The 23,066-nt window shown below is 52.0% G+C and overlaps 1 protein-coding gene and 1 pseudogene across 5 annotated transcripts in view; one reads left to right on the top strand and one right to left on the bottom strand.

Annotated features, from left to right (window-relative positions):
- LOC135406068 (uncharacterized) overlaps window positions 1-23,066 on the top strand; it is a 361,545-nt gene that overhangs the window by 331,472 nt on the left and 7,007 nt on the right. For 3 of the 5 annotated variants that reach the window (XM_064640621.1, XM_064640623.1, XM_064640620.1), the window contains 2 exons: window positions 21,188-21,247; window positions 22,644-22,811. In XM_064640621.1, coding sequence (XP_064496691.1) covers window positions 21,188-21,247; window positions 22,644-22,811 — 228 coding nt within the window. Of the gene's footprint in view, window positions 1-16,484; window positions 16,885-17,990; window positions 18,120-19,452; window positions 19,578-20,433; window positions 20,493-21,187; window positions 21,248-22,643; window positions 22,812-23,066 lie in introns of those variants that run through there. The other 2 variants (XM_064640622.1, XM_064640624.1) reach the window with 2 other exon arrangements.
- On the bottom strand, window positions 519-1,584 carry LOC135406098 (olfactory receptor 6C3-like; annotated as a pseudogene).

Below are 23,066 nucleotides of genomic sequence, written 5' to 3'. Positions count from 1 at the left end.
CTCACGAGCCCTTGCAGAGAGAATTGGCTCACACAGGAGTAAGAAGTTAAGTTTAATGAGAAGACAGAACAGACTGCACTGGTTGGGGTCCTCCCCTCAACTTCCCTCAAGTCCTGTGACTGAGGGGTTTCAGACCTGGACAACAGGGCTGATGGCTCTCCCAGGGCAGCCCTGGAAAGAGCTGGGACATGGTGTCCATTTCCCAGAGCCTGTCATTTGGGTTGTCACTTGCCACTGTTCCTCTGTGCCCTCTCTGTTTGGAGATGGATTCTTGGAGAGCTGATGGCCCTGCAGTGATGGAGCAGCCAGGGCAGAGCATTAACTGAGTTACTCCTCCTCCCACTGTTAGTGCCCTGTCTGTGTGTGCAGATGAGCTTCTTATCCCTTAACCTGACACAAGCTGACAAGAGCACAAATCTCCTGAGGCATCCGTGTTTGGAGGTCACACACATATGCCCTGCTATTGTTTAACAGATGAGAGTAGATCCTTGGAATTTATGTCCAGAAATGCATCATGATTAGGGGAAAAGCTTTGTTATTGTACTGGCAATGGATTTGTTCAGTGCCAGTATCACAGCCTTGTTCCTAAGGCTGTAGATGAAGGGATTTAAGAATGGGTACAGGACTGTGTTCAGCAAAGCTACAATTCTGTTGGTCTTCAAGGAAACATCTGCTGAAGGACACATGTAGAGAGCAATGCAGCTCCCATATACAATGGATAAGGTGATGAGATGGGAAGAGCAGGTGGTAAAAGCTTTCTTCCTCCCAGAGGCTGCTGGAAGCTGCAGGATACAGAAAAGGATGCACATGTAAAATGCCAGAGTTAAACAGAAGGAACCCAGCACGACACATGATAAGAAAACAGAGTCTATTTTCCAAAGCAGGCTGGTGTCAGAGCAGGACAGTTTGAATAAGGGGGAGTTGTCACAAAGGAAATGGGGGATCCTGTTGGAGCCACAGAAGGACAGCTGAGAGAGGAAGAGCAGGCGGTAGCTCAGGAGGGTGAAGCCGATGAGCCAGGCAGCAACAACCAGGCAGAGGCAGAGCTGAGGCTCCATGGTGGCAGCGTAGTGCAGGGGGTGGCAGATGGCAACCCAGCGGTCAAAGGACATGACAACAAGCAGGACAAACTCTGTGCAGCCCAGGGCGAAATAGAAATAGGATTGGGCAAAGCAGCTGCTCAGCGAGATGGTTTTCTGATCAGAACTCAGGATGGCAAACAATTTAATGCTGGTGGAGGATGTAAACTAGATTTCCAGGAACGCCAGGTTGCTAATGAAAAAGTACATGGGGGTTTGCAGGTGGTGATCCACACACACGAGGAAAATGATGGTTGCATTCCCTGTCACTGTTGTCAGGTACATGAGCAGAAGGATCACAGAGAGAAACAGCTGCAGGCTTTGATCAAGCCCTGGGAAACCCTCTAGGATGAACTCAGTAACTGCTGTTTCATTTGCTGCTCCCATGCTGAATTTCAGTTCATCCTGCCGGGACAGGAACATGGCAAAACCAAGTGTGATAATTTCACAGGCTGGACAAAATGTTCTGTCCTTCCCTCTCTGCTCCTTTCATTTCCTGCACTCTTCCTGTACAGCACAGAGATCGTCCTTCAAGCAATTCTCACACCCTGATTTTTCTGTTTCACATTTCACTCAGAGTCCTCAGAGATTTTGTTGTCTTATTTCTACTTTGCCAAATACTCACAAAGAATTCTTTCACCAGAACAGAGGATTCTGAAGAGGCTGTTGGCTATTTCACCCCATTCCTGGGAAATTCCAAGCTCACTCAGACCTCTGGCAAACATCTGTCCCACCTATGTGCCAAAAGCCTCTCTTCTACTGCACAGATGCTAAACCATGAAATCACATCCACTCTGCATGTTTAAAGCTCTTGTTTCTACTTTGCAGTGTTTGCCTTTTGCACTGGGGATCCCTGAGAATCTGTTGATTCCAAAATAAGCAATATCAAGTATTTTGCAATCCTCTGCTTTCTGCCACAGCTTCTTACTCTCTGGTTCTTCAGGAAAAGAGAGAGGAGGGCAGAATAGGGACCAAGTATAACTTGTCTTTTTAGTACTCTAAATAATGACCAAAATTTATTATGGATCCACACAGTGTGTCACAGAGTCCCACCTCACACCCGTCTGCACAAAAAGGCACTTGTTGCCATACAGTTGCTCGTTGCTATTGCTCTCAAATGTTCCAACCCAAATGCAGAGCAAGAGAACAGTGCCAGGAAGAGATTTGTAACCTTTCCTTTGCCTGCCAGTTTTAGACTGGGAGAACCCAGCCTCCAGAGCCTTCTCTTGTCTCCACTGACTACAGAGGGAGCCTGGAGAAAACAAGTTCCCATAAGGGCCTGCAGTGGAGCAGATGAAACTCATTATTCAAGTCTCAAATCTCCGATTAATTAAGTTGTTATGCTTTTAAATGAAAATTCACAGTTCACGGAAAGAAACATGAGAAAAAATGTGCAATAAAGACTGGCATTCTTCCTTTCATCTTTTGATTTTGTTTTTAGGCAGAGAGGAGCAGAGCACATGGCTCCAAAAAGAGGGTGATTTGAAATGCCAGGGGGAGAAGAGGGGATGGTGGGTTTGAAGCAATGAAACAAAGCTGTGTTGATGTGCAGCCAGAGCACTGAAGTCATTAGTCCCCTGAGTGGTCCCAGCTCATTGTCCACATAGATGAGAGGAGAGACTGGTCTGAGAGAGCCCATCAGCTTGAAACTAAGTGATTGAATTCAGTCAAGACCTTTAAAAATTAACAAACTCCAAAAGGAGCAACAATTTTGAGTCCCCTTCCAAATCAGCTGTTGGACTGAATTGTGTGGGACCTGTCCAGGGACACCCTCCAGGGAAGTCCAGGCAGTCCTAGAGATGGGCAGATCCTGCTGTGCCCAGGCCTTTTCTTGGGCATAAATGTAGCGATTGCCGTCCTGGGGGGAGAATCTGACGGCTTCAGAGATCCCTGTAGAGCTTCTGCTGCACAGCTGAGTAAACCTGAATAAATTGGAAGATGCTTACACATGCCAGAGGGGGCCTGCAGGACCACAGGTCAGGTGGATTATAAGAATTAATCAGAACAGTGGTGACCAAAGTCACACCTGATCCAATTGAAGACACTGGTGCAAGGACCATTGCAAAGGAAACTCTTCCAATCTGAGTTATCCCACAATTCAAGCAATCTTTTCCTTGAGAGCTCGTCAAAAATAGAGAGGAAGAAAAAAAAAGCGAGGAAGAAGTAGAGATATAAAATGTGCTAATACCAACTGAGAAGAACCTCTGAGCAATGTTTCACCACTCAAACTGTTGGTAGAAAATGTGTTTGGGAAATGACTGCATAAAGAACATTCATGAATCTGGGAAGGAAGACTTCTCCAGAGAGTACATAGAAGTCTTCATGTCAGAGGGTTCCACTATTTCCTAAAATCTACATTCAGGGCTTGAGTCAGCTGTTTGCAGAGAGGCCACCAGTGCCTCCAGCATTCTCTGGGGTAGCTGAAGCCCTCATGTGGGACTGGGAAAAGTGTCCCAGGACCTACGGGAGCTCTTTTGGAGCACGAGCTGGAAGGCCTGAGCTGAGGCAGGTACCTCAGGAGCGGTGCAGGACTGCTGGGTGCACTGGGCAGGGACCAGCAGCCCAGGAGCTCATTGTCCTTCTGGATGCCAGGTCACTTCTGTCACAGGAACTGAGTAGCCTCCAGCTGATTTGTGGGAAGGCAAAGAGTCAGAAGTCATGAATGTCATCAGAAAGCTGCTCCCAACATGATGGCAGATTTGGGAAGGTCAAGGGGAACGGGGACAAGGGAGATGGGAGACTTGGCAAGGGAATAATGCTTGGTCAAGAGAGATGAAAGATTTGAACAGAGAAGGGCTGTTGGGAGATGTGATGGTCAGAGGTGTCTTGGGCACAGCAACCATGAAATGATGGAGTTTTCAGTTCTGCGTGAAGTAAGGAAGGGGTCAATAAAACTTCTACCTTAGACTTCTGGAGGGTGGACTTTGGCCTGTTCAGGACACTGAAATGGTTGAGACAGCCTCCTGGAAAACAGTCCTTAATAACAAAGAGGCTCAGGAAGGCTGGACATACTCTAAGAAGGAAATCTTGAAGGCACAGGAGCAGCCTGTCCATGTGTGCTGCAAGATGAGCCAGCAGGGAAGACGACTGGCCTGGCTGAGCAGGGAACTTTTCTGGGACTGGGGGGGATAAAAAGGGTTTATGACCTTTGGAAGAAGGGGCAGGCAGCTCAGGAAAAGTACAAGGATGTTGTTAGGCCATGTAGAGAGAAAATTAGAAAGGTAAAAGGTCAGCTAGAACTCAATCTGGCTACTTCTGTAAAGGGTAATAAAAAGGGTTTATATAATACATCATCAACAAAAGGAGGGCACAGGAAAATCTCCATCCTTTATTGGACACCGGGGGGAACGTTGTCACCAAGGATGAGGAAAAGGCCAAGGCATTTAATGCCTTCTTTGCCTCAGTCTTTAACAGAAAGGCCTGTTATCCTCAGGACAACCAGCCCCCTGAGCTGGTAGACAAGGACAGGGAGCAGAATGGACCCTCTGTAATCCAGGAGGAAGCAGCTGGTGATCTGCTGAGCCACTGAGACACTCCCAAGTCTATGGGACCAGAAGGGATTCATCCAAGGGTGCTGAGGGAGCTGGAGGGAGAGCTCAGCAGAAACCCTCCATCATTTACCATCAGTCCTGGCTCACTAGGGAGGACCCGATGAGTGGAGGGGCTCATGTGATGCCCATCCACAAGAAGGGCCGGAAGGAGGATTGAAACAGGAGCCAGGCCTGGAAGAGTTAACTGAGATATCTTGGCCTACTAAGAAATCCCAATACCTGTTTTGCTGGAAGAACATTTTCGGAGCACTGGTTAATCTCATGTTCTTTTCTGGTCACTGGACCAAAGGCCTTATTATAGAAAGAATAGGAGTAGTACACACAGAGTAATAAATTAGGTAACCCAGACGTTTGAATAAGATCTAGAAGGCCCAGAGCCAGGATTTTGCAAGCTTGAAGAATTCAGGTCACCTGATTGAAGAGGTCAAATTGAGGAAGACGTCCATGGCAAACACCAGAGGGATGAAGGCTTGAGGAGAAGACCCCACAGTAGAAGACTGGGCATGTCTGGAAAGACTCTGCCCAGAGACCAGCCTACTTATTAATATGTATAATAAATGAGGTAACCCTGTATCCAAAGTGTATAAAATGGCTTAGTTTTGCACTTTCAAGTTGAGCAAGTTTGTCCAGTGTGAGCTGGCTTGCTCCCAACCTTGAATAAACAAATACCTTGCTGCTTAAAGATAAAAGAATGTCTCTGAGCAGTCTTTCGGGCCGATTTTTCGGATTCACTGGTCACGTGCAAACAGGTGAGTGGTCAGTGCCCATCCCTGGCCATGCCCAGCAAGGGATCCCCACAGTCTGTCCCGTTTGCTTCATCCCTCCATTGCCAAGAACTTTTTAGGACAAGGGAACTCTGTGCTCTGGGTTTGGAGGGAGGTCCAAGTGCCACTTTCTGGAGTGGGAAGCACAAATGATGGGGTCTTGTGTTCTCTGGGGGGCCAGACTCTGGTGAGACTGGTGTGTGTGCACATGAGACTGGTGTGGGTGTGGGTGGGTGTAACCACCAGTGAACATCAAACCGGAGCACCCACTGCCTAGATGAGACCTGGGAACCATCTCCTGGAGGGATCCACCTGGGCTGGGTGCCCCTGTAGCTCTACATCTCCCCCTGAGGTGGCAGAGCACACAAACTGCCCATCCCTGTGTCCCTTTCTGCACTGGCTGTGCTTTGGTTTGGCCCAGAAACCTGCCGAGGTCCCTTCCAGGATGAGTCCCAGTGCACTGCCCTGCACCGTGGGCCTTCCCCTCCTGATCCAGCATCTGTGGGGCAGCAGAGCTGGGTCAGTGCAGGGACAGGGCTGGCTCTGACAGGGGCCATGAAGCCACTGCCAGGAGGTGACAGCAAGGACAGTTTGCAAAGAACAAATTTAGATAGGGTGCCTTTGTTGGGATCAAGGGGGCCATTGTGACACCAGAGAAAGTCAGGGAATCAATGAGCTGTTGTGACACTTCAGGGTCTCCTGGAACCAAAGGAACCCTGGGACAGTTTGGAACCTCATAGAGTCAAGGGCCTATTGAGACCCTGCGAAGCTGATGGAAGCAGAGGAATTCTGGGAGAGTGTGGAACTTCCTGGAATCAAAGGGCCATTGTGACACTGCAGGGCCTCATGGATCTGAAGGAAAGCTGGGACACTGCAGAATCTCCTGGAACCAAGTGGCCAGTGTGACACGGGGGACCTCATGGCAGCAAAGAAACCCTGGGACATTTTGCAACTTCATGGAATCAATGGGCCATTGGGACACTGGGGAACCTGATGGAATTGTGTGGCCATTGTGCCATTGCAGGGCCTCCTGGAATAAAATGAAACCTGGGACACTGGGAAACCACGTGGGAGCAAGGGGTGCCTGTGACCCTGCAGGACCTGATGGAACCAAGGGAAGCCCGGGACCCTGAGGAAACTCGTGGAACCAAGTGGCCTTTGTGACCCTGCAGAATTGCACGGAATCAACAACCCATTGTGACACTGCAGGGCTTCATGGAACCAAAGGAATCCTTGGACACTGTGGAACCTCATAGAAACAAAGGGCCATTGTCACACTGAAGAACCTCATGGAATCAAGGGGCCATTGTGACACTGCTGGGCCTTGTGGATCCAAAGGAATCTTGGGATGTTGTGGAAACTCCCAGAATCAAGGGGCCATTTTGACACCGTGGAACCTCATGGAATCAACAGTCCATTGTGACTCTGCAGGGCCCAGGGAAGCAAAGGAATCCTGGGATACTGTGGAATCTGACAGAATCAAGGGACCATTGTGACCCTGCGGAGTCTCACGGAGATGAAGAAGCCCTGGGAGACTGGAACCTGATGGAATCAAGGGACCGTTGTGACAGTGCAGGTCCCCATGGAAGCAAGGGAAAATGGGGACACTGTGAAAACTCATGGCATCAAGGGACCATTTGGACATGCAGGGTTTCCTAGAACCAAAGGAAGCCTGGGACGTTTGGGATCGTCCTGGAATCGAGGGGCCATCGGGACACTGCGGAACCTCCTGAAAGCAGAGGAACCCTGAGACTGTGCAGAACCTGAGGGCAGAAAGGAGCCATCGGGACACTGCAAAACCTCGTGGAATCGAGGGGCCACGGCTTCACATCTGGGTCTCATGGAACCAAAGGAAACCTGGGACACTGGGGAAACTCATGGAAGCAGGGAGACCCTGGGACACTGTGGAGCCTCACGGAATCAAGGGGCCATCGGGACACTGCAGGACCTTGTGGGGCCAAAGGGACTGATTGCCCCTCTGTGCTGGGCACTGCTGAGGCCCCACCTGGAGTGCTGTGTCCAGTTCTGGCCCCTCAGTGCAAAAAGGCCCTTGAGGGGCTGGAGCATGTCCAGAGAAGGGAACGGAGCTGGGGAAGGCTCTGGAAAACATGTGTGCTGAGGGACGGCTGAGGGAACTGGGCTGGTTGAGTGTGGAGAAGGGGAGGCTCAGGGGGGACCTCATTGCTCTCTACAATGACCTGAAAGGAGGTTTTAGTGGGGTGGGGGTTGGTCTCTTCTGCAAAGCCTTTAGTGATAGGAGGTGAGGAAATGGCCTTAAGTTGCATCGGGCAAGGTTCAGATCAGATATTCAAAAACCCTCTTTTTTTTTCACTGAGAGAGTTTTTATGCATTGGAACAAGTAGCCCCAGGGAGGTGTTGGAGTCTCTGAACGTGTTCAGATGGCGTCTGGGTGTGGCACTTTGGGATATGGTTTAGGGGTGATTCTGGTGGTGCTGGGTTGACAGTTCAACCAGAAGATCTTGAAGGTCTCTTCCAATCTTGGTGATTCTGTGATTCTCTGACCTGTCATCCCCGTTTCCAGATTTGTGCTTTTACAAGATTCTGGGGATGTTTTCTCAGTTGGGTCCCTCAGTGGGACCCATTAACACGACCAGAAACTTTACACTTGGAATGTCCCTTTGGTTTCTCAAGAGGTTCCTGCAACTTTCCTCAGGGTCTGACGTTCAGGGACTCATCCCCAAAGCCCCCGAGGGTGACAGCTGTGTCTGTGCTGCTGAGCTGGGCCGGGCTCCTGGCACACAGGGAGCCCCTGGCAAGCGGGCAGCGCTGCCAAGAGACAGCTCTGCCCAGGAGCAGTTCCTCTGCACAGCCCAGCAGGGCTGGGGGCACTGCCAGGGCAGCTCAGGGACACCAGAAGGGCACAGCCAGAGCTTCAAGGGGCTCAGCACTGGCAGGATGGCTGAGAGCTCCCTGCAGGAGGAATCTTGGCAGGGCTGCACAGGGTGAGTCTGTGGCTGCAGGGCAGTGCAGGGGCAGCTGCTGGAGGCATCTCCTAAAGCTGGCCCAGCCCCAGCTGATGGGATGGGTGAGCAGGAGTTGTTTTGGGGCACTTTGGAAGAGCTGTGAAGCCGGGGGTGCAGCCAGGGGTGCCCAGGGCTGTGGGGCAGAGCAGGGTCCTGCAGCCCAGGGCGCTGTGCTGGGCAGGGACTCTGCTGCCTGCCAGGGGTAGCTCTCAGCCGGCCCGGGAGCTGCTGCCAGGGCTGGGGGAGAAGGGCTGTGGGCAAGGAGAAATCCCTTGGAGGGGAGGGCAGCATCCTTTGGATGCCGTGCTCTTGCAGGGTCAGACCTGCTCCCAGCTCCAGATCCCCACAAGGTATTTTACAGGGAGGATTTGACCAAGCACACAGAGTCAGGGGCTTTGGGGAGGCACTGGGACATAGAAATTGTTCTCTCAGTTTAGGAAGAAGCACTTAAATGCAAAGTCTTTTCCTCTCAGAGATGAAGAATTCAAGGACTCTCAGAAATCAGACAGGATCCTGGGCAGTGCTGAGCTGTGGGGTGAAGTCACAGCCCCACGAAGCCCCTGAAGTTTGAGGGCTTTGAAAGATTACAGAGTGTTAGGCCGTTTTCCAGAACAGTAAGGCTAACTAGATAGTTCCCATGGTCACAGCCTTGAGATATAAAGAGTACAAGGTCAAAGCAGTCTGGCTGAAGGCAGCTGCTGATGCCTAAGTGTTTTTGCAAGAATATGTTTCTATTCTATGTGTGAAAGCAGAAGCGAGCGAGCTCAGTAAAGGCTGTGCTCTGGGGATCCCCTGTGAGCAGGGACAGCACAAAGCCTTTCCCACGTGCCTCCCTCACCTGGCTGTGGTCTCCCTGTTTGTCAGCACTGCCATATTTTCCAACTTGAAGCCCCCCTCCATCTCCTCCCCATCCCTGGATCTGACCCTGTCAGTTCTGTGCAATTAAATATTATTATGCACCCGCCTTCTAATTTAGTGTTCACCTTTTGACCCAGAGATGTATAAATGATGAATTGTACTCTCTGACTATTTAAACCATATAAAGGACCCTGCAGTGCCTTCTTTGTCCAAGACCCTTCTTCTTAGCTGTTCCCAAAGGACAGCACACTGCAGGACAGGGTGTATTTGCAAACGGCAAGGAGACAAGAATCCCAGCCCAGCAGCACTGCCAGGGAGCAGCAGTGCTTGGTCTTCCCAGAGCTGCTCTCTTGCCCCTTCCACACTGTCCTCCTGAGCCCCTTTCTGGCTGTAAGGCCTGAGTGCTCTCTGAGCACAGTCCTGGGGGCTGGAAGCCCTTGGAGCACAGGCAGGGACAGGCCCTGGGAACTTGTGAAGCAGAGCTGGGCTCCCTTCCAGCATCTCCAGGATGTTCTGGGATCTTCTGAGGGCAGGGCATGGACTGGGGCACTTCTTCTGTCACCTTGCTCCAGGGCTGCAACTCTCCTGCAGTGTCACCATGACACTCCTGCTCTCTGCTTTCCAGGTTCCATTTTCAGATCCAGCCTTCCCCTCCTGTTCACAGGGACATCCTGGGAGTGCTTCAGAGCTGCCATCCTGGGGCAGCTCCTGCCCAGCGTGGGCAGGCACAAGGTCTCTCCAGCTGCTCCTCTCACCTCCCCAGTGCCACTGTTTTCTGCAGCCTCCTCATCCCTGCCCAGCACAGCCCTCCTGGCACAGTTGGACACAGCCCTTGTTCTCCCCCCTCCTCAGGCACCTGCCCAACCCCCTCAGCTCCAGCCTGATGGCCACAAACCTTCAGGGCAGGGAGGCACCAGGGAAATGCTGAGGAAACCCTTCAGCTGCACTCCAATCCAATTGGAGGGGTTGGCCTGGAGGAAGAAATCCCTTCTCATTCTCCAGAACCACCAGGACAACCTGTGTTGTGTCCTGGGCACTCCTCTGGAAGTGTGGGCTATGGAAAAGGTTTTGGTGTCAGGGATATTGAGAAGGCTGGGCAGTGTCACTGGGAGACCTCTCCCAAACCCTTGGAAAGGCCAGAGCCAGCCCAGAGCTTCCTGGGGCCTTGGCAAAGGCAGACATGGAAGCAGTCTGCAAACAGGACAGCAAGGAGGGTTGGCAGAGTTCCACACTGCTCAGGCTAAGCAGGGAAGGGGAGAGGGCAAGTCCTCCTGCAGCCATTGCCAGGCATGGGAAGGACAAGGCAGGGATTGCAGAACCCCTGTGGGAGGGAATAGAAGGGGGTGTTGTGTGCCCAGACTTCAGCAAGGCCCTTGACATGGTCTGCTGGGGTCTCTTAGAGCCAGACTGGAGTGCAGAAGTGGAAGATGTGGTGGGTGGGAAGTTGGCTGAATGAAGAGTGTCCAAAAAAATCCATGGTACAAAGTCCTCTTGGCAGCAACTTCCTGATGAAATCCCTCAGTGAGCAGCCCTTGAACACCACTGTAGAACATCTTTATTATCTTTCTGTACAATGGGACCAAATGTATTTTCAAGTCCTTTGTGGATGATGCCAAATTTCAGGGAGCCCTTGAGCAACCTGTCCTGGTTTAAAGACACAGATTGGGCAGGGAAATCCAATCAAATGAACTCACTCCCCTTTTATTCCCCACCAATACAGGGAGACAAAAATACAAGGAGGTATAAGTGAAAAAATAACAATTTACTGACAAGAAATATAGCAGCAAAAACAACAATACCAACAGAACAGTTCAAAGCAAGAGCCGAGAGAGAAATTGCCTCTTCTCTCCCCCCTGCCCCAACTCCCTTTTGTAAAGACAAACCCAGGGATCAACAGGTGCCTCCCTTCCCCCTCTTCCCCCTGACTGAACAAAGAACAAACAACAAAACCAGGGGAAAGAGGGGGCAAAGCAAAATGTGGGAAACTCTCTGGCCTGAGATGAGCTGTGCTGCCCAAGAACACGCTGACTCCAGAGGTGTCCCAGCGGGGCAGAGCCGGCGACTCCGGTCCGTGCGGCGGGGGGGAGGCAGCGGCTCTGCTTGATCCCATGGAGTTCTGGGGAGGCACAGGGGGTGCCAGGAGACTCTTCAGTGGCACTGTGGCCCCTTGGTTCCAAGAGGTTCTGCAGTGGGACAATGGTCCCTTCACTCTACAAGGTTACATCCTCTCACAGGGTCCCCTTGGCTCCAGGAGGCCCCTCAGTGTCACCAAGCCCCCTGGATTTAATGAGCCTGCACTGTGTCCAAATGGCCCCATGGGACCACAAGGTTTCACAGTGGGCGGGTTTCCACGAGGTTCTGCAGGGTCCAAGGGTCCCTTTGGCTCCATAATGCCTGGTCACAATGGCCTCTGGATTCCATGGGATTCCTCAGTGTCACAATGGCCTCTGGATTCCATGGGATTCCTCAGTGTCACAATGGCCTCTGGATTCCATGGGATTCCTCAGGGTCACAATGGCCTCTGGATTCCATGGGATTCCTCAGTGTCACAATGGCCTCTGGATTCCATGGGATTCCTCAGGGTCACAATGGCCTCTGGATTCCATGGGATTCCTCAGTGTCACCATTGCCTCTGGATTCCATGGGATTCCTCAGGGTCCCAATGGCCCCTTCGTCCCACAAGATTCCACAGAGTCCTGGTGCTCCTTTGCATCCCTAAGGCCCTGTAGTGTCACAATGGCCCCTCGATTCCATGAGATTCCAATTTGTCCATGGGTTCCTTTGGCTCCAGAGGGCCCTGTAGTGCCAAAATGGCCCCTGCATTCCATGAGTTTCCACAGTGTCCTCTGGTGCATAGGGCCTTCAGTGGCACAATGCCTCCTTGATTTGCACAGTGTCCCAGGGTTCCTTTGTTTCCATGAGGCCCTGCAGTGCCACAATGGCCCCTTGATTCCATGGGTGTCACCACAAAGCTGAGCCCACCCAGATGAAAGTTTGGGGGAGATTAGGATTCCCAAAAATTCTCCTCCAGGAGGGAAATGGTTACTAACGTCAACCTGGGGAGGGGAAATTTGGGATTCAGGGAGGAATTTGGGGATTTAGGGGGGATTTTTTGGATTCAGGGAGGATTTTGAGGGAAATTTGGGGGTTTAGGGGGGAATTTTGGAGGAATTTGGGGATTCAAGGGGGAATTTGGGGGGAATTTGGGGATTCAAAGTGGAAATTGGGGGGAAATTTGGGGATTCAGGAGATATTTTGGGGGAATTTTGGGATTCAGGGGGAATTTGGAGGGAAATTTGGAGGTTCATGGGGAAACTTTGGGATTCAGGGGGGAATGTTGATGGAAATTTGGGATTCACGGGGGAATTTTGGGGGAAATTTGGGGATTCAGGGGGAAATTTGGGATCCAGGGGGGAAACTGGGGAGGAATTTTGGGACTGGGGGGGGGGGGGGGGAATTTCAGGGTTCAGTGAGAATTTTGGGATTCAGGGGTGGGAATTTTGGGATTCCTGGTTGGAATTTTGGGCTCTGCACTCACACCTTGGTGTTGTCACTCAGGCAGTTCTGGAGCAGGAAGGTGAGTTTACTGTTCCTGTAGGGAATGTCCTGCTCCTGCCGGGAATTCCAGAGGCTCAGGGGGCTCCAATCCCGATTTTCCAGCTCCAATCCCACTTTTCCTGCCACATTCCCCACTTTGGCCTCCCCACCCCCACTTTTCCAACCCCAATTCCCCATTTTCTCACCTCCAATCCCTCTTTTCCTATCTCCAATCCCTCTTTTCCTACCCCCATTCCCCATTTTTCCAATTTATTCCCATTTTTCCCATCCCAATTCCCCATTTTCCCCTCTTATCCCACTTTTCCCACCCCCATTCCCCATTCTCCACAACCTGGAATCTTCATTCCTCCACGTCAGTTCTCGGCTGTCCCCGGTCAGCTTTGGCAGGCAACTTTTGAGCTCTTGGCTCGTCTCCAATTTCACCTGGGACTCTTCTCCCGAGCGCCGGGCCTACTTCCATGGCCCAGTCTCTTGGCTCAGCTTCAAGTTGAGCCTCTCCTCCTCTTACAGTGGAGGGAAAGAAATAGCCCCCCTCTACAGCTTCACTGCAGAAAAGGAGGGGGGAGAGAGGGCTTGGCTGCAAAGCCTGCCTCTCTCCTCTTACCTCAGGTGCTGTGAATCTCTGTTTGTTGAATTCATTCAGTCCATGACTTTGGCTTCCATCCCTGGGAACAGGAAAGCTGTGTGGGAGGTGTTGGATTGTTGCGTGTGGCACATTTGAGTCAGTTCTGACTCCACTGTTCAATTGTTGTTCAGTTTGATCAAAGTTCCTCCTTCCTTCCGAGGGAAGTCAAGGCTCAGATCCCCAGAACACTTGTGGTTGAGGTCGATGCTGTGAGGTGCTCAGGTGATGCACACGTAGCCACCACAGAAGTGTTGGCTAGTTCTTAACATCAAATTTAATTCATTGGCTATTTTCACCCCAAGTCAAATCCCCTTAAGGCACACACAGGAATTCCCACTCTCCCACATCACCCACCAAGTGCACTCGTGTCCTTGAGCAACATCAATCCCACGGGTGGGTTTGCCTTTGCCTGAGGCAGGAATAACCCAGACTGTTCTCCTGTAGCGGGTCGACCCTGGCCGGATGCCAGGTACCCACTAAAGCCACTCTCTCACTCTGCAACTGGACAGAGGAGAGGAAAACACAGCCAAGGATTAATGAGCTGAGATAAGAGTTGGGAGAGGTCAGCTGCTGATTACCTGCAATGGGCAGAACAGACTCAAAGTGAGGATATTACTTAAATTTATTGCTAACAGGATAAGAGCCAAAGAGTGAGAAATAAAACAGTCTTAAAAACACCTTCCCCCCACCCCTCCTTCCCTCCATGTTCTCCCTCCTCCCTCCCAGCAGTGCAGGGGGACGGGAATGGGGGTTGCAGTCAGTTGTTTCTGCTGCCACTCAGAGAGAGGAGTTGGAGTCCTTCCCGTGCTCCCCTGGGGTCCCTCCCACGTGAGACAGTCCTTGATGGACCTCTTTGGTGTGAGTCCACCCCTCGGGTAGCAGCTCTTCCCAACCTGCTGTCCTGTGGGTCACTCCTCCATGGGGTCAGTCCCTCATGGATGAGCTGTACCAGCGTGGATCCCCCACAGGGGCCACGAGTCCTACCCAGGAAAAACCTGCTCCAGCCTGGGCATCCCTCTCCACGGGCCGCAGGTCCCTGCCAGGACCTTGTTCCATCTTGGGCCTCCCATGGGGTCACAGCCTCCTTTGGGCATCCACCTGCTCTGGCGTGGGAGCCTCCATGGGCTGCAGGGGGGTCTCTGCACCCCAATGCTCTCCCAGGGGATTCAGGGGGGTCTCTGCACCCCAATTCTCCCCCAGGGGCTGCAGGGGGGTCTCTGCACCCCGATGCTCCCCCATGAGCTGCAGGGGGGTCTCTGCACCCCGATGCTCCCCCAGGGGATGCAGGGGGGTCTCTGCACCCCGATGCTCTCCCAGGGGATGCAGGGGGGTCTCTGCACCCCAATGCTCTCCCAGGGGATTCAGGGGGATCTCTGCACCCCGATGCTCCCCCATGAGCTGCAGGGGGGTCTCTGCACCCCGATGCTCCCCCATGAGCTGCAGGGGGGTCTCTGCACCCCGATGCTCCCCCAGGGGCTGCAGGGGGGTCTCTGCACCCCAGTTTTCCCCCAGGGGCTGCAGGGGGGTCTCTGCACCCCGATGCTCCCCCATGGGCACAGGGGCACAGCTGCCCCACCCTGCTCTGCCCCACGGGCTGCAGGGCCTCAGCTCCAGCACCTGGAGCTCCTCCTGCCCCTCCTTCTGCACTGACCTTGGGGTCTACTTTGTTGTTCCCATGTTCTCACTCTGCTCTTCCCTGGCTGGAATTCTTTCTGTCCCACAGCCTTTTGTTCTTAAATATGTTATCCCAGAGGTGTTACTGTCACTCCTCATTGGCTTGGTCTTGGCCAGCAGCAGGGAGTCCGTCCTGGAGCCGGCTGGTGTTGGCTCCACGGGACAGGGGAAGCTTCTGGCAGCTTCTAAGAGAAGCCACCCCTGTAGCCCCCACCCCCCCCAGCACTACCAAACCAGCCACAGAAACCCACCACATTTCCCCAGCATGTTTTTAATGTGCACTGCAGGAACTTTGTCCCCTTCCACAGCACGTAAATATGTTGACTGGGCAGGGCCAGCCCGACTGGCAGATCCTCTGCTGTTGAGGAACCTTTGGTAAATGTGTAACCCAGTGTTTGCAGGCCCCACCAGCCTTTGCCCTCAGTGTCCTCTTCACCTGTCCCTTGCATCCTTGGATCTGCCCAGAGGCTGGTGCATGACAGGGGATGTGATTCACCCGCTCAGGGCCAGGTTCTTTGGCCCAAGTGTCTCTGAGGCTGGTTCAGAAATGAGTTCCACTGTCTGATTCAGGGGTTTCATGTCACCATTAAAACTTGCTTCTCTAGGCCCAGGACAGTGTTCCAGGCAGTGCCTTGGGACACAGGAGATGTTTCCAGCCATCCAGTGGTTGATTCCCCCATTGCAAGCACATGGCATTGCTGAGGGGTTTGGGGCAGTGGGATACAGACAATCTGCCAGGCCTCCCCATACTTATATTTCAGCCATTGTGAGCAAAACCCTCTCTAAACAGGTTTTTTTGGATGTCCAAACACTCCTTAGTTTGATATTTCTGAGTCTAAATCTTCACAAAATGAGTGTTTTTCAGCCCCAAAGCTCCCTAAAGCAGTGTTTTGGACTCCAAAATGTCCCTAAATGGGTGTTTCTGAGCCCCCCAGATTGCTCTTTCTCAGCCTCAAAACTCCTGAAATTGCTGTTATTACCCCAAACCTCCAAAAGAGGAGTGTCTAAGCTGCGAAGTTCCTGAAATTGGGGTTCCAGAGTCCCGTGATTCGAAGAAATCCTTAAACAATATTTAAAACACTTGTAATTATGGCCGGGGTCACACAGGCGGTTTCCCCTCCAAGTGTATGCCCACCAAGTAACAAAAAACAACAGCTTTTATACATTTGGAAGGAGTAAGTTTCAAAAATTATCTGTCATACACATTCTTTGAGAATTGGTACGAAATCTGCCTTATCTAAATACACATTCGGTTACCTATCCCTATTTTTATTACTATAGAGTAATTACTATAATTACATAAAGCTTTATCATTTCAAGCAACTATGTTCTCCCACCCATCTCCTGTCTCCCTTGCAATGTTATTGATTACTTTTGCTATGTGCTAAAAGCCCTTCTTTTCCGGCTTTCCCTGTCAGTCTCTGATCTTATCCATTCAGGCAAGCCATAGTTCCCCTTTATCCTAACTGCCCACAATTGGGCAGACCCCCTACTTGCGAGCAGTTAAAATTTGCAGCAGGCAGGGGCCACTGGCTGTGCCCCCCTCACCCCAGCGGGGACCCCGGGGCTCTGCCGTTCCTCTCCCGCCCCAGGAGCCGCCCCCTGCTCGGAGCATTTTCGCTTTCGGTTTCCAGGGATTTCCGAGAAACTGGTGTAAACCCGAGAACTGGGGTGCCAGGGCATAAAGGGCAGGGGTGGATCCTGTAGGAGTGGGGTAGGACAGGAGGAATATAAGCGTCAGGAGCTCCCCGGTGCTCCCTGCGGAGCCGCTTCGTCCCGACCTTCTTCCAGGTAAGTGCAGCCCCTCACTCCCACCCTTCCCCCCGTGGAGCTACTTCTGCTCCCGAAATTAGTGTTTCTGAGCCCAAAAGCTTCCTAAATCGCTGGTTTGGAGCTCCAAAGCTGCCTACATGGGGGCTACTGAGCCCAAAATCTGCTTCACTTGGTCTTTTGGAGCCCAAAAGCTCTTTCATTCGCTCTTTCTGAGCTGAAAATATCCCCAAATCGCTCTCCCTGACCCAAAGCTCCTGATACCAGGATACTGGTACTTAGGTTTTCTGAGCCTCAGGCTCCCCAAATTGGGGTTTCTTAGGCCCAAGGTTCACTAAATTGGTGGTTTGGAGCACCAGGGCTCCCTAAATCCCTCTTTCTGAACCTACATGCTACCTGAATTGCTGCTTCAGGCTCCAAAAGATCCATAAATACTTGTTTCTGAGACCAAGAGCTCCCTAAATTGGAATTGGGTGAGCTCAAAAGCTCCCTAAATGAGACTTTCTGAGGCCAAAAGTTCCCTAAATGAGTGGTTTTGAGCCAAATGCTCCCAAAAATTGGTGGTTTTCAACCCCAAATCTCCCTAAATCAGTGTTTGAGGCACCAAAAGCTCCCTAAATGGATGCTTCTGAGCCCCAAAGCTCCCTAAATCACTGCTTCTGAGATCAAAAGCTCCCAAACTTGCAGTATCTGAGACCAAAAGCTCCTGAGTGGAGGTTTTTGAGCCCCCAGAAAACCAGAAATTGCAGGTTTTGAGCCCACAAGTTCCCTATACCTTTTTTTCTGAGCCTCAAAGATCCCAAAATGGGTATTTCTGAATGCAGGAGCTCCCTAAATCGCTGTCACTCAGCCCAAAAGCTCCCCAGATGGGTGTGTGGTGAGTTGACTCTGACTGGGTGCCAGGCACCCACCAAAGCCACTTTATCACTGCCCTCCACACCTGGACAGGGGAGAGAAAATACAGCAAAAGGGTCATGGGCTGAGATAAGGACAGAGAGAGATCCCTCTCTGATTACATCATGGGCAAAACAGACTAGAATTGGGGAAATTAATTGAATTTATTACCAACAAAATCAGAGCAGGATAATGAGAGGTAAAAGAAATCTTACAAAAATCTTCCCCCCAAGCCCCCTCCATCCCAGACCCTCCCTCCTCCTCCTCAGTGGTTCAGGGAGACTGGAATGTAATCCAGAACATCACAGCCTGATCCTGCTGCTGCTCAGAGAGAGGAGTCGGAGTCCCTTCCCTGCTCCAAGGTGAGTCCCCCATAGGGCCACAAGTCTTTCCAGGAAAACCTCTTCCAGCGGGGGCTCCTCTCTCCAGGGATCCCCAGGTCCCTGCAGGGACTCTGCTCCAGCACAGGCTTCCCACAGGACCACATCCTCCTTTTGGGCATCCCCTGCTCTGGCGTGGGCTCCTCCTTGGGCTGCAGGGGAATCTCAGCCCTGGTGCCTGGAGCACCTCCTGCCCCTCCTCCTGCACTGCCCTGGGGGTCTGCAGAGCTGTTCATCTGTTCTCACTCTGCTCTTCTCTGGCTGTAATTCCTCCTGCACAACAGATGGAGCCACTGGAATTGGTGGTGCCGGACATGGGGGAAGCTTCTGGCAGCTGCTCACAGAACCCACCCCTGGAGCCCCCCCGCTACCAAAACCTGGCCACATGAACCCAATAGAGGGGGTTTTGGAGCCCCAAAGCTCCCTGAATTGGTCCTTCTGGTCCAGATGCTCCCAAAATCAATGCTTTGAACATCAAAAGCTCGTTAAATCACTGGCTCTGACCCTAAAAGCTCCCTAAACGTGTGTTTCCTAGGCCCAAAGCTTCCTAAATCAGGGTTCCTGAACAAGACCCTCTCTAAACAAGTTTTTTTGGAAGCCCAAAAATTCCTTGAATGGATATTCCTGAGCCCAGAATCTCCCAGAAGAGTGTTTCTCAGCTCCAAAGCTCCCTAAATTGGTGTTCTGGACCAAAAAATGTTTCTAAATGGGTGTTTCTGAGCTTAAATACTCCCTACATTGCTGATTCTGAGCTTAAAAGATCCCTCAATAAGGGCTTTTTAGGCCCAGAAGCTCCTGAAATCAGTGTTCCAGAGCCCCAAAACCCCTCAAATCAGTTTCTCAGCCCCAAAGCCCCCTAAATCATTCTTTCTGAGCCCCAGAGCTCCCAAAATTTGTCTTTCTGAGCCTTGCAGCTCCCAAAATTAATGCTCCAGAGCCTTGAATCCCCCTAACTTAAGCTACATGCCCTGTTTGCCATCAGATTGTGGGGTTCAGGGCCTAAAAATTCCAGTGCAACCCCAGAGCTCCCAGTATCGCTCACTGGTCCCCCCCAGCGCTCTCATTTCCCTCCCAGTGCTCCCAGTATGGCTCTCTGGCTCCCCCCAGTGCTCCCAGTATCACACACCAACCCTCCACTTTCCACTCCCAAGTCTCCTCTGGAGCACCATAGGGGAGTTTCCCACACCAGGGCCTGGATTTTGGAGCTCATCTCTAAGGGGGTGGGGGCAGGAGAAGACCCTGCCCAGCCCTTTGAGCTCTCAGCTCTGGAGCTTCGTGGTTTTCCTGCAGCTCTTCCCATTTTTCTCTTCTCCAGGTGAAGGTCCTGGGCCGTGACATGCCCGGGGAGCCTCAGCAGGACAGCTCCTGGCAGAGGGTGTCCTTGGTCACAGCAGCTTCTGTGACCAAATACTCTGGAGCAGCCCAAGAGCTGGATGGGAGGTAGGAGCTCTGGGAGTGAGGGGTTTTCATGGCACTGTGGAATGGTTTGGAAGGCTGAGCGCTGGTGGAGCACACATTGGGCACCAAAAAGGACTGCTGTGGTTTAACTCCATCCAACAACTAAGGAGCACACAGCTGCTCCCTCCCATCATCCCCACCCCTGTGATGGGAGAGGAGAATCAGAAGGAGGTAAAACTGGTGAGTTGAGAAAAGAACAGTTTAATATTGAAATAAAGTAAAATATAATAACAGTAATAATAACAATAGTAATAGCGATAACAGGAATGAAAAGGGAAAGTACTGAGAGGAATAAATGCCATGAAAAACCAGTGATGCACAAGGGAACTGCTCAGCACCCGCTGACTGATGCCTAGCCCGTCCCTGGGAGGCACCTCCCAGTCAACTCCCCCAGTTCATGTACTGGGCATGATGTTCTGGGCTCTGGAATATCCCTCTGGCCCATTCAGGTCACCCGTCCTGGCCGTGCTCCCTCCTGGTTTCTTGTGCAGCTCCTCCCGGGCAGATCATGGGCAACTGAAAGGTCCTTGACTTGGGGTGAGCACGGCTGAGGCACAGCCGAAACACGGGTGTGTCATCAGTGTTATTCTCCTCCTAAATTCACACCAGGCAGGCTCGTCCCTGGCTCTCATAAAGCCCAGCAAAGGCCCTGGGGTGGATCATAGGGGAGCAGCAGGGCTCAGCCCTTGTTCCAGCAAACCCCAGGGAAGGCAAAGGGTTGGCAGTTCACAGCCTCCTGTCTCTCTTGGCTGCCCCCCCAGATCTTCTCAACTGCCTTCTCTTCTCTAGTCCTGTGCCCACCCCATAGATTTTGCTCCCCTATTCCCTTGCATTGCAGAGCGAACCCTGAGAAAAGGACCTGGGAGAGAAGAAGCATGGCAGGCATTGGAACAGTTGGTAAGAGTTGTGTTTCTTCTGTTTAGACAGTGACAGAAGGGGAAATAAGTGATTTTAAAAACCCCAAGTACATCAGAGGTTTGAATAGTATAAGGGATACGTGTCCCAAAGAAGCTCCTTCATGCATTCTTGAAATCTGGAGGGAAAAGTCCTAGTGAAGTTTCCTTTTTTTCTTTTTCTTTCTGTTTGAACCAGTGGGCAGAAATGGAGAGCTAGTGGCAGAGTGTCCTAAGAGAAGTATTTGGGTTCATAAGCTGGTGTGCTGGATCCCATTCCTCTTGCCTGTGGTCATCTGAAAGTCTTTGAGAAGACAGGCCCAAATGAAAAGGCCAAGGGACAATGAAGGGCCCTGGGAGGTCCCTCTCCACTCGTGCAGTGTGGAGGAGGAGTGTCTCACACTTTGGGGGTGTCTCTGTTCTGGTGGACTGTGCTGAGGCACCTGTGTGGTGCCTGAATGCTGTGGCAGCCGAGACAGGTTCTTGGCCAGGAGAGCCTGAGTGGCCTCGAAGGTCAGAGCCCCCCCAGCGCTGCTGTCGGGCTCCTGGTGCACAGGACCTTGTGGTTCCAGGGCCAGCTGGGTGGTGTGTTCTGCCTCAGAACCTGCTCAATGCATTCCAGGAGTTCCTCAGGGAAAAGTCCTTGTTAAATGTCTTCTTTTTCTCTTTGTTTTATTTCCATGTGACCCTGATACCCAGCTGATACAGTTGGTGTGAAGCTGGTTGAGAAACTCATAGATGAGATCTGCGAGGGAACAAGTAAGAGTGCTGATCCCATTCCTCTTGTCTGTGCTCATCCTTGGGAACACTGGGATGTGAGGTGTTATCCCTGAGAGAAGCAAAGCCAGTCAAGGTTTGAGCACATTACCTACAGAACCCCTTCAGTGCACAGCAGGAGGAGGCCTTTGGGGTGGGGTGAGTTTGGTCAGAGGGACGTCCCTCTTTGACCAGAGACACGTCCTGCTCTAGCAGAGGGTATCGCTCACAACTGGTAACCATTGTAAGACATAACACAGCACTTCTGGGATTTCCTCTCCTTCCCTTCACCACTAAAGGAGGAATCTCCTCCTGGGCTTTCCTCCAGGGCCAAAAGGGAGAAGCCTTTCCATGCAGGTGAGGGCCAGGACTTGCCCACAGTACCTGGAAACTAAACCCTGCCGAACAAAGAGAAGAGACAAAGGCCTGTTGTGCATGAGGGCCCAGCACAGTGAGGCCAAATAGTCCCATCTGTCCATAAATTCCCACTTCCAAGGGCCTCCAGAAGTGCTTTGCTGTATTTCCCAGCCCCGGGCAGGTGTCCAGGCCCCCAGGGTGCAGAGCTGCCCCGGCAGTGGCTTTGCCCAGCACAGCCTGGGCTCTGCTGGCTCCCATCCTGCCCAGGTTCTAAGGCAGCTGTTTGTCTGTCCCTGCTCTTTGCAGCTGGCATGGGGGCAGGGCAATGTTCTTCCCTCAGGGAACCCTTGGAAATCAGCAGGGCCTGGGCTCTCCCCCGTGGCCAGGCCCTTGGGGAGTGAGGGGGCAGGGGGCTTCCTGTCAGTGCTCCTCCCCAGCAGCACAGGAGCTCCAAGCCCATGGTTCTGAGGGCTCACAGTGCTGCTGAGACTCCTTTCCACAGACAAAACCTGGAAAACAGGCTCCATGTCCCAAGGAAGACTGGAGCTGCAGGACACAGATCAAGGCTCCTTCCTGGAGCAAAATCTTGGTGGGAAAGGATTTGAAAGATGGGCAAGAGATCACTGATGGTGCCCACAGTGCATCAGCTTGGGAATTCCCCAGCCCTGTTTTTCTGGAATTAGTGAGTTGTTTTCCAAGGCTGTTGAATTAGGAAGAAAAGGAAGTGTGGAGCACACAAATTAGTAAACAGGCTGGACATGAGGGACCTGAGTGTGAGTTTCTTGTTCCTTCCCTGCCCAAAGATATAAGGCTAAAAAGCCCATTTGCAGGTTGCACCTTGAGTGCAAGGTTTAATTCCTCTGAGGTGAGTATTTCTCAGGAGGAGAGAGGAGTTAAAAAGACAACCTGCAGGAAGGCCTGAGAAGAGACCCTGAAGGAGAGACTTGACAACAGAGGATTTGAGCATTCTTAGGGCAGATGGGTGGTCTCCCTTTCAAGGGAGCAGTGTCAGTCTGCCACTGACACCTGTCTATTTTCACAGAAAAAGAACGGGAGGCAGAGGCCACAAAGCCTCAGGAATCTTGGATGAAGGAGGACTTCCAGGAGCTCATCCAACAAATGAAAGCTATGCGTGAAGATCTCCAGAAAGGGCAGGAATCCAGTAAGTGTGATATTCAGCTGCTCATAGAAGGCCTGAAGAAGGAACTAGGTGAGCAGGGCCATTCCCAAGCACTTCCATCTCTCTCAACACCAAAACAGCTCTACAGGCAAACCACTCTGAGAGCTCGTCCTGCACAGCTCCTCAAAGGGGCTGGAGAAGGACGGCCCTGACATGGGGCACAGCTTTTGTGCTGCCTGACCCTGAAACAGCTCCCTGCTGAAGTGTTCTCTGCAGGTGGTCATGGCCACACTTGTCTCCCTCATCTCTGCAGAGAGTGTGTGCTGTGAGTTCTCTGATCCCCTG

Source organism: Pseudopipra pipra, chromosome W (assembly GCF_036250125.1).
Source record: "Pseudopipra pipra isolate bDixPip1 chromosome W, bDixPip1.hap1, whole genome shotgun sequence".
Taxonomy (NCBI): Eukaryota; Metazoa; Chordata; class Aves; order Passeriformes; family Pipridae; genus Pseudopipra; species Pseudopipra pipra.
Note: the sequence above shows the minus strand (reverse complement) of the source record. Positions and strands in the feature narration are given on the sequence as shown.